The 10,631-nt window shown below is 42.2% G+C and overlaps 3 protein-coding genes across 3 annotated transcripts; 1 reads left to right on the plus strand and 2 right to left on the minus strand.

The window, feature by feature from the left end:
- Window positions 1-937: 937 nt before the first annotated feature.
- On the minus strand, window positions 938-2,047 carry EAE97_005621 (uncharacterized protein; the record flags this gene model as incomplete). Its single annotated transcript, XM_038876133.1, has 4 exons — window positions 938-1,062; window positions 1,178-1,235; window positions 1,337-1,782; window positions 1,864-2,047. 4 exons carry the CDS (start codon window positions 2,045-2,047, stop codon window positions 938-940), a joined length of 813 nt encoding a protein of 270 aa, XP_038733470.1.
- Window positions 2,048-8,060: 6,013 nt separating this feature from the next.
- EAE97_005622 (uncharacterized protein) lies at window positions 8,061-9,014 on the plus strand (the record flags this gene model as incomplete). Its single annotated transcript, XM_038876134.1, has 3 exons — window positions 8,061-8,215; window positions 8,297-8,890; window positions 8,957-9,014. 3 exons carry the CDS (start codon window positions 8,061-8,063, stop codon window positions 9,012-9,014), a joined length of 807 nt encoding a protein of 268 aa, XP_038733471.1.
- A 442-nt stretch (window positions 9,015-9,456) lies between these two features.
- On the minus strand, window positions 9,457-10,261 carry EAE97_005623 (uncharacterized protein; the record flags this gene model as incomplete). The annotated part of the gene is made up of 2 exons (XM_038876135.1): window positions 9,457-9,854; window positions 9,982-10,261. The coding sequence occupies 2 exons, from the start codon at window positions 10,259-10,261 to the stop codon at window positions 9,457-9,459; spliced, it is 678 nt and encodes a 225-aa protein (XP_038733472.1).
- Window positions 10,262-10,631: the final 370 nt, after the last annotated feature.

Below are 10,631 nucleotides of genomic sequence, written 5' to 3' on the forward strand. Positions count from 1 at the left end.
GCATATCTGGATGTCCTTGGCTCCTCTGATTCCAGCGCTCGCTCTGGTATATCAATCAATTGTTGCACATCTCAAGCTCCTTGGTACTTCCTAGACCAAGCACTAGCTTTAGTACACTAATGATGTATTCCATGTTTAAAAGTGTCGATCATTTTTCTAGCTTGAGTTGGTTATTGATAGGCCCGGCATTTCTGGGTAGCGTCTCCCGCTGTATAAATAATAGCTTTTAGCGTCACCTAGCTTCAATGTGCGTTTCTTTCCGGCATTTCATAATTTGACCATGTTGTATACGCAAAAGATCTCACCAGTGCTTTATTCAAAAAAGACTTCCCGTCATACTTCCCACTATGATACCCTACGTTCTCACATCTAGATCCGTTGGCGATACTAGCTGCAATGATCGCAAAGTTGGAATTGGTTGAGGCGATGGAACTACTCGTTTCGACATCTCTCCTGCGAAAGTGTAGAAAACCGAAGATTGAATATTGCCATAGAAAACTGGCGGTTTTGAAGAAATAAATGGGCGGTGATATGCATGGGTGGTGAGTAAAGATTGAGGTTAAAGTGTTTTTGAGACAATGAACATATAAACCAACGCACAATGCAATTGAAGCTTCAACTTGTTGAAATCAGGTAGAGTAAAGTAAACTAGAATCTTGTGATGTATGTGTATGCCATTGTAATACCACAATCTAAATATCTTCTTCGAGACTTCCAAACCACGCTAGGCTATTCATTCGCGACCTACTATGTAGGTTGAGGAATAAAAAAAACGACCAAAGAATTAGAACCGCAAAACCCCAAACTCCCGACCGGGGATAGAAAATTTAAGAAATACAAGAAAATTCATCAAAAGAGTATCTCTCATCTCACTCATCTCCTCAATTCCGCAGTACTACCATATCATAGCTCCCATTCCTTTTCTCCAGAGCTTAGCTCAAGCACTTGGATCAACAATACCACCGACAGAATCATAAGCACCAGGCGATACATGAGTTTTGACACCCGTCAATGGATCAAAGATGTGGCAACCGTGCATTGCGGCGTTTGGTGGTGTGTATACTGTGTTTCTTGTTAGACATGAATTGTATAGAGTTAAGTCAAGCGAGACAACGATGAGGAGAAGAATGGGGCGATGTGAAATGTGAAGTCATGAGAGAGGAAAGAGTGAACTTACAGTGCAAAGAGATCGCATATTCTGTTGCGCTAGGGTTGGTGATGGAATGAAGACCCAGCTGTTGTCATTCGTTAGCCACGTGATCATATCCCATCGTCCAGCAAGCGATGGATCGATATAGCAAAAGGAGAGAAAGGTAAAGAAAAGAGAACGACTTACATCATCACACATATACGCCACCTTTCCCCTCCTATATTCTCTCACACCCTCGATATCCATCTCCTCCGCCTTCCTTGCACCTCCCTCAGGAGTAACCCACCTCGTCTCTTTCAACTCCCCCTTCATGATCTTCATCAAACAATGACTAGCAGCATGATCGTGTACTTTACTTTCCTTCCCCGGTGTCCAAACCAGCATTAATAAATTGAATATTCCTGGCACTTCTGCTACCAGGTTTCTTGTGTATTGTTTATTTGGGTTTGCATGGGCATACTTTTGCCAGTCGGATAAAGAGGAGGAATCATAAGAGTGAAGGAGGTGAGTGAGAGTCGGAAGATGAGGCGAGGATGTTGTGGTGAGAGATGTGGTGAGGGAGTTGATAAGGGTGTTGAAGGATGATGTGGTTGTGGGTTTAGAAAAGGAGACTGGAAAACTGCCATTGAAATCTACAGAAAGAGAAAACCGTTAGTTTCATTTTCACATCCCATCATCACAACAGAATTGATGAGAACTCGGAAAATAAATACCTCGAGGTAAGAAAGGTGTCCTGGGTTGACTGGAAGTGGTTGAATCAAGAGAGGTTGATTTTCTGGTTGTGCCTGTAATACCACGGTTTTTGGCGAGGATGGGTGAGAATGTAGGTTTGGTTGCTGATGTCAATTTTGTACGTAAAGTACGGAGTGCTGTCGTTTTCATGCTATTTGATGCCATTTTTGCAGATTCACGATGTATTGTAAATATTTAGATGTGAAAAAATGGATGGTTATAAGCTTGGGAATTTTATAAATCAGAGTTGAATGAAATTGAAAGAGTGGAAGATTGAGAAAACTAGTAAAATGATGCGGACCGTAGATTAAATACGTTTCATACATGACAACCCTGATAGCTAGGCCGGCATCGGGATTGGCCGTACTTGACCATATGAACAGTTTCGAAAGCTGGTGAGATGATATGTCTTATCATCTAACCTTCTTTGAATATTATATGCATTGGTGAATTTTCGTCAGATCTTTCCCAAAATAACGTCTAATCGGTAGATTTCTTTCCTTTTCCAATAATTCTGTCCCAATTCCCCTTTATTTCATGCTGGTATGAAACCTTTCATCTCCAGCATCCTCAATCGTTGGCGCGGCGCACGCGCGTTTGACCCCACACACGGTGGTGGTAAAGTTCGTGACCGCTTCCTTCTTCTTCTTCTTCTTCTTTTTCTCAATCCTCCAAGGACTATTCTCTGAATCGTGTGTCTGATATCGTTTTCCTGATTCGTCCAATTGAGATAACCACAACTTTCGTACCCGAAACCCCCCTCACAACCTTCCTAAGCCGAGTATGCAATCACGCGGTTCGATATTCTCGCGTTCGTTGGCTATCACCGCCTGATTAGATTTTCGATAATTAAGATCCTTATTGGTGAAGAGATTGATTGTCTAAGCGGGGGTTTCCAAGAAGGTTGTGGATCCACTAAATTGTTTATCTATTGGTCGCATATTAATTGGTAAAGATAAACACCCTCATCAAAAGTTACACAATGCAAACTTGATACCATAAAGATACGACGAGACAAGTATTGAGTAATAAACGAAAGTAATTGGTATGTTAGAAACATATCGACATCATCATGAATGAAACCGATCATCTACATACATCATAGTGATGTTTTGATGGCCAAAGACGAAGAGCTGGATGAACAAACCGACGCTATGATATGATCAACTCAAGAAAATAACAAATTCAATCGAGTACATTTACAGATCAATACAAATTCGTAATAGAAAATGCAGCTCATCCTCGTCGATCAAGGATCCAGTAATGAAAAGAAAATGAAGTCCGAACTACGGAATGCCTTCAATTCTGCTGTAACCCCCTTCCTCAATCATCATCCACATCTACCCACATCCATTTCACCAACCTCGGAATTTCCTATTCAAAACCTCGAACTCAAGGCCGATACTTCATGATTCTCTTGATTGGCTACCACTTGGGCCAATCATATGTAAAAGTAGTGGATCATGCTCTTCCATCTTCATTCTCTTCTCTCTCTCACACGAAGAAAGTGATCCAAAAACCAGAGAAAAACCACAAACTCTTCGGATCAAATTCGAGAACATTTAGCGAAGCGTATGAATGATTGTTGAACAAAAGAAGAGGAAATTTAACGAGAGGAAGTCGTTTTCTTATATTCGATTGTCTACTTGTTGAAATTTGACGCTAGTGAGTTACAGGGGCGATGATGTTTTTTCACGTGTGGTTATGGTGATGGTCGGAGTTCGCTTTAATTTTGGCCGATGCGTTCAGGATGGTTCACTCGAGGCTTGATGGTGGGTTTGATGGTCTTCGACGGATCTTCGACGGAAGCAGATAAGACTATGAAGCTGTAGGTGTATTCATTTCTTGTCTATAGAATTGAATATTTGCTGCACATGGACGCAAATGTTCAGTCAATTTTCAGTAAGCATTCGACATCTGTCTAACATGTTACAAGAAGTTACTCGAAGAGGTGACAATATTGCCTTTCCCCTGCCTCTCAGCCAAAATCGTGCTTCATTCCCTCCGCAATCATCATCATCATTAACGATTGCAAAGACATTCAATTCAGTAAGGAGTTCTTACAAAAGCATGCAACGTAATAAAATTCCTCATTGAAAGAATTGAACTCATCGCAAAGTTCCATAAACTTACAAGATCCCATCATGTCCCATCACATCAAATAAAAGCTGGCGAGAAATTTGTTCTTCTACCATCATCCTCATTAAACCTCTTCATCTTCATTCCCTCACCATGTTTATAAATCCCTAATACCCTGTCTCTATTCATGAACTGAACCTGCATTGCCACATTTCCTTTATATGTTTCTCTCATTCTATACACTCTACCTATCCCAGGACACTGATGTAGAACAGATGAACTTGTTGATTTACCTGAAAAGAAAGGATAGGTCGTGGAGAGAATGGTGTTTCTGAGTGAGACACAGGAGTTGAGGAATTGGGAAATGATTCGACAAAGAGGTTCTGTAGCGATGGGAGAGCCGAGAATTGCGAGTTGATCGAGTCCAGACGGAGGTATTAGTGCCAGTTGCGTGGCATTTTTAGATGTCGTAGGCTTGGTAGCACAGGCCCGTAAGCGATGCGATGAAATTCATAGGGGTTGGCGGGCATAGGGAAGAAAGCCGTCTAGCCGACTAGTGTTAAGAATTGGATGAATTCAAGTGCGACGATGGCTTCTGATGCACAACCCGCCGACACTAAAGTCTTTTTAAGCTTCTTTGACCATTTGTTGTCAACAAAATGCGAGGAGGCAGAAGTAGTCAGACAAAAAATGACAGGCGTTGCGTTCCAGAGCTCTGGTCCCTTCGGTAAATGAGTTTGTGTGAAGTTTTGGGAAATATAGAGCTGAAGGAAAACAGATGGGTCCAGTAGTTGTAGAGCTGAGCCAAAAATCGAGGCTTAATGATAGCCTACTTACGGCATGGGCTGCTAATATTCTCCCAGTATAAAAGTCATGAGTTACATACCGAAGTTCAACACGAGATTGTTCATATAGGCGAGAACCGGCTCATACCTTACAGGTATTGGATACTCGACTTTTTCTGACTAGCTGAGAAAATAGATAGTAAATGCTGCCGTTATTGCACTTCCTTTTTCAATGATTTAAACATACAAAAAATGACGGAAACTTGGTCGAAGCGAAAGCTGTCCAAATGCGAGCGATGAACCCCGGCAGCTGGTCAGAAACGACATATAAGAGCCCAAAGACTTCTTGGATTTACGAAAATATGCAATCTGAAGGCACCTAAGAATGATAAACCAGAATGAGAGATCTGGTATGCGTGAAATTGCTCTCCCATAGATATTGGTATGGTCATCCTCTGTAAAGTTTTCCACATCTGCTCATCGTTCTTCCAATATCTCCCGCTAAATCTTCTTGCGAATTGTGGTTTGAGATTAATTCATGATGCTATGCAATGTGCTATGGAGAAATTCGCAATTGCCCAATGAGGACAGATGAGGGGCACCAGCAGCATACACAAAGCCTGAAGGATCAAATTGCGTCGGTTTTGCGGCAAATGTCGAGCAACCTTAACCATTTACAGGGTAAGAATATGCGATGGCCGAAGACTCCCTTACACTGCAGAATTTTGAAGCAAGATTGACAAGCAGAAATCCTTGAGTTTGCATGCATTTAAAAAGTCATTGCCCAATCAAACATCGTGATTACCATACAAATTGATCTCGGAGAAAGTCAAACCATAGCCGTGGAATCGGAGTGAAGCACAAAAGTTCTCTGCATATTTGAATGCTGAAATACTATCTATCGAGGAACAGCGATGGAATTTGAAGTGTCGTTCAACCTTATTGTGATGTGTCGAAGCCTAGAAATCTGACCAGTGTCTCCGTGGGACTTGAAGAGGTAACAAAGAACATTTTGTCAAACAAATAAAAAACTTGTATTCAAACTCAAATTTGGACTCATATGCCGAAGAAATGGGAAGAACTGCATTCTTTACCGAAGTAAGAAAGTTGACATCGAAGCGACGTGGAGAATTTGAAAAGTTTGAAGAACCAATCGTAGATGCAGACCTAATCTGATATACGGTTTGAAACACCTCCATGTCAGACTTGCAGAGAGATTTTCATCAAGACCAAAAAGTTTATGCCAATGTCACACGAAAGGAATGTCCTTTTCTTAGAAAATTCAAACTGGCAGAAGAGATCTGGAGTCTATCTCTATGTTCAGAATTTCCAACAATATTATGGGAAATGAATTCCATGATATTTAGAGCTTGAGGCTGGGAACAGTGTCTATCAATCGACACAAGCGTGAATTCGGGGCTCACAAATTTGGAATGGCTTTCTTGTGTGTTGTTTTCAGCTCGACCTTGGCACGCCCCCACGTATAACAGTAAGGGGTTCTGGGGTATGGGGGCCTGGCGGCAGTAGAAAGCTCAAATTATATCCAAGAATCTGAGTAAATTCTCCGAATCCATGAATATTATTGTTCTTTTGGCAGTTACCTCGGTAGAGCTACGAAGATGCTGTACAATATCAAAGAAGCGGAGCATGTGGAAAGTGCGTTTATTGTCCACATTTAGGTTACGCATCGGAAAATACCCACTCAAAAAACATACGCTCCAGATGATTTCTTTCTTTCAATCCAATAGCCCAAATTTCAATAGTCTTTCGTCTCTAACTGACTGTCCTCACCGGCGCAAATAACTTCACCCGTCTCCCCGGACCTGCGACGGTCCGGATGCTGTCTTAGCCATAAATAGGATGACTACTTGGGCGACCATCCCATATCTTGGTAACATTGACTCAAGGTCATGACTTCCTAATCAAGGAATTCAAAAATTACCAGTGATCACATCATCCGTCTTGTCTAGAGCCCAGATGCCTCCCGTTTCCGCCAAGAAGGCTACGATTCATGGAAAGTATACGTCGTTGTCCGAGATCTCACCGTCTTTTCTGATCTCAACGTTGCACCTTATCATCACAACGCAAAGGTGGAATGGAGTACTGAATGTGAGCAAATTAGTCCTTATCTAAAGATACATCATCCCGAAATTCCAAGACTAACAAGATCAATTTGTCCCCAGATAAATCACATTATCCCAACTTGGCATCTTGGAGTCTTGGAATTCTGCGGCGTTGATGTACCAAAAATATACCCACTTTGGGCAGCAGTCAGATGGATTGATAAAGATTGTTGACAAACTTGTCATGCCCGCCTTCTCTTGATGGTACACATTCATTTCACCGTGTGCAATTGAAAAAGTCCAGACTTTGACCAAGATACTGTTGTGATACCTGCAACACCATATTGTCTTACTTTGCATTGCAGTAAGCAAAGCAGCACTTGCTGTAGAAATCCTAGTGGATTACGCGTCACAAGCAGTCGATTCAAAGCGTTCAACTTTTCTGTTATACTTTGCAATCAATCCTTATCAAAGTTTTCCTCAGTTACGACGATCAACACCAAAAGAACTCTTTCAAGACGTCCGAGGATCAAACGATTGAGCACTAAAGTCTCATATATGACGTTTGGAAAAGCAATGCCACGAAGGGAGACAGAAACTAATAAATTTGCAATTCCATTTTCCGACCAAACCTTATTTTCACTTGGTATTTGACTTCGCCTCTCTTGGCCAGTAAAAAGCATCATGATGCAACAGCAATAACCCGGTGGACACATCTCAGATACCATACAACATCTAAGAAAGATCTTCGCCAAGATCCCATATCTGCGGCTCCCCAGATGATGGTTTCCCCGACATACACTTGATAGCAAAGGCCAAGGTGTCGAAACCTAGTCACTATCCCCTTATTTTACTATTTTTTCTGAACTTTGGGCTCCATTTCTAAGCATAAGGTTAATTACAATTATGAGTACCGAAACCACCAAGCATTCTATCCCCATGTAAGTCTGGGCGAAAAGATATAGTTATCTTGTATCACTACATTCAGCTTGATGTCCCAGTCATTCCGCAAGATAAGTTAAGGCGTCCCTCCAAGTCGGATGAGGCGTTCCTCTTTCATTCTCGTCAATATACTTGTACTTTCTCTGCGAGTAGACACCAACAAGTGACTTTTACATTGTCGAGATAAATACTTTCGAGGCCAGTTCTTTCCTCAAAGCTGGATTGTTACCATCTATTTGTGCTCAATCCATTCCTGATCAGTGTCCTGTAATATTTGGCATCTTATTCCCTTATCCTTTCGCCATCACGATGACTGGGAAATTCACACTCAAAGATCCGGCTCGTTGTGCCCACTATGCTCGATTCTTTCAACGTTTAACATTGGCCGAAGCTAATATCATTTACTGGTCTTTGTTTGTATTCGTTCTTGTCTTGATGTGTATATCTTCCATCCAACATCACAAGTATGTAGTTCTCAGCATGTTTTCACACTCTTCTCCGCGTTCTCTACAAATTCCTGGACCTGTCAGCCTAACAGATCCCAGATCAAACAACCTGACCGAACTTCTGAAAAGTGACTCCACTTCTCGCCAAGTCCGTCGCATTCGTCGTCGCCGTATTCACTACCTCTCGATAGTTTCCCTTTGTTTTCTAATCGCTCTTATTTGTATCGTGCTCGAGGTGTTCGCCGCCTTCAATATCGAATACTGTGACGGCGAAGATCTAATTCAACTCTACTGGGGTTTTTGGTCAATCCTTCAAGTCGGTTCTCTCATCGCTATTCTAGGAGTCATGCTGCAATTCTGGATCGTTCTTGGGAATGTCCAAACACCGAGTTGGGCAGTGGCTCTAGGGACTCCAGTGTTGGTTTTTGCGGCGTTGGGGTATATCTTTAGACACCTTGGGAAAAGCTGGAGGTGGGGAAAAGAGAGGGATCAGGGAGAGGATACGGACATCGAGGGGGATGGAGGTCGGGATGCTGAGAATGAGGAAGTGGAGAAGAGGGGTAGTTGGGCAGAAAGGTGGATTACTTGGGCACCTGAGGATCGAGAAATAAGAGACAGAAGAGAAGAAGACTTGAGTAAAGTGAGGACCATGCGGTCGGCTGAATGTTCGGATATGGAATTCGCTAGTAGAGCGTAAGTATTACACCATCCCTTTGATTGGAACCATTCGAGAAGTATATATGTACTAACACAAAGCAGAACAACATTATACACACCAGGACAACCAGGCGATGTCAGAAGGAGCTCGACGTTTTGAGCTATAGCTCGATGATAGCGATTGATTAAATATGTTAAATTATGTTTGATGATATGATACACACATGCTCAAGTGCTGAGCTCAGGACGGATGGATGAACAGATACCAAAGGAAATATGGAGTTTGTTAAAGTTTGTTAAAGTTTGTATTGCGAATTAGCGTTTAGAAAAAGATGTTTTCGGATTTTGATATAATGTAAAGGGAAAGATTATGATGAAATGAGTATAACATGGGTATTGAATAGCTAAGCAGTTGGAATTATGAACAGCATACAATAGACACATACATTTAGATAGAAAATGTTACCACAGCCCGCAATCAAGTTAGTTGGTCCTGCTTTTTTCAACCAAACATCCTGTTTTTCAAAGCTGATCATGTGAGCTCAAGTATCCCATCAATGTGTTTTGATATATTACGCTTGACCTCATCCCATCCCATCTTCTTACATAACACAATTCTCGACGGCTGTTTCCATCCATAACTTCGTATACAATCTATGCGCAAACTCCACATGTGCCGGCATAGGTTTCTCGGTACTTTTCCCGGTACCCTTAAAGAACACACTCTTCAGCTCGAAGACAGCCACTCCCTCATTTTTATCGACACTAGCCTTCATCTCAAAAAGTCCATCACTATCCCTTACCCCGGTTACTAAAGGCGAATCTCCGCAGCGTACGATAATTGAAGTGGGCGTTTTGGAAACAACTTCAAAATGGTCGGTTATCTGGGTTCCGACCTCATAAGTGGAGGAGAGGAGTTGCGAAGGTTCCCAGAGCTGGTGAGCGGTGGTAGTGGTGTTTTGGTATTTTTTAGAAAGATAGGAACGTTGGTATGAATAACCTATGTTTCCCAATTAGATTAGCTTCCATAATTCACTATTCCTATTGCCGTGTCTCCTTCCTTCTCTTTTCCTTAACCGCCAAGCAACGTGGGCAAGCTCTGCAAGAATACATTGAAAGGTACATACCCAAACCACCCCAAACTCCCGCACAAAAAGCCTCAACCAATTTTCCCTCCTTCTCCAATAAATGCGGTTTTATCTTACTCAGCGGCACCTTTCTTTGACATAAGTCTTGCGTGGCAGGATTGCGATTAGGGTTTTGTCGCATGTAGGCTGCGCTTGAAAATATCGGATCCGAGGGGGAGACGGGGATGAATCTAGAATTGCGTGTCCAGAAGGCCCAGCCGGATGTAGCACCTGCGGCTCCGAGAAGGGCGGTGGTGAAGGTACTGCGGATAAGTCCCATTTTGTTAGAAGTCCGTATAGTAGGAGGAGGAAAGAGAAGGAAGACTAATGGAGAAAAGTTAAAGAGAGAAATGTGATGTGACGAAATGGTGGAGCAGTGCTATTGGTAAGCTTGCGGATAAGGCTTATCGAGCTTATCGACATTTCCAGGGGTAGGTCTCGGCAGAATTGAAAGTTCTTGATTGCCGATCAAGATACAGTAGTCTATGACATAGAAGGGAGTGGTATTCAACTTATTCCCTCATCCGAATGTTCTTTAACATCGATTTTTACTTCCGTACAGGTTTCATCCTTTCGATCTCTTTCGTCTTGCAATCTTCATGTCGGAGAACCAGAGTGTTCAACTACTTCTTTCTCTGCCAAATTTACGT

Source organism: Botrytis byssoidea (assembly GCF_014898295.1).
Source record: "Botrytis byssoidea strain MUCL 94 chromosome Unknown BBYS_009, whole genome shotgun sequence".
Classification (NCBI taxonomy): Eukaryota; Fungi; Ascomycota; class Leotiomycetes; order Helotiales; family Sclerotiniaceae; genus Botrytis; species Botrytis byssoidea.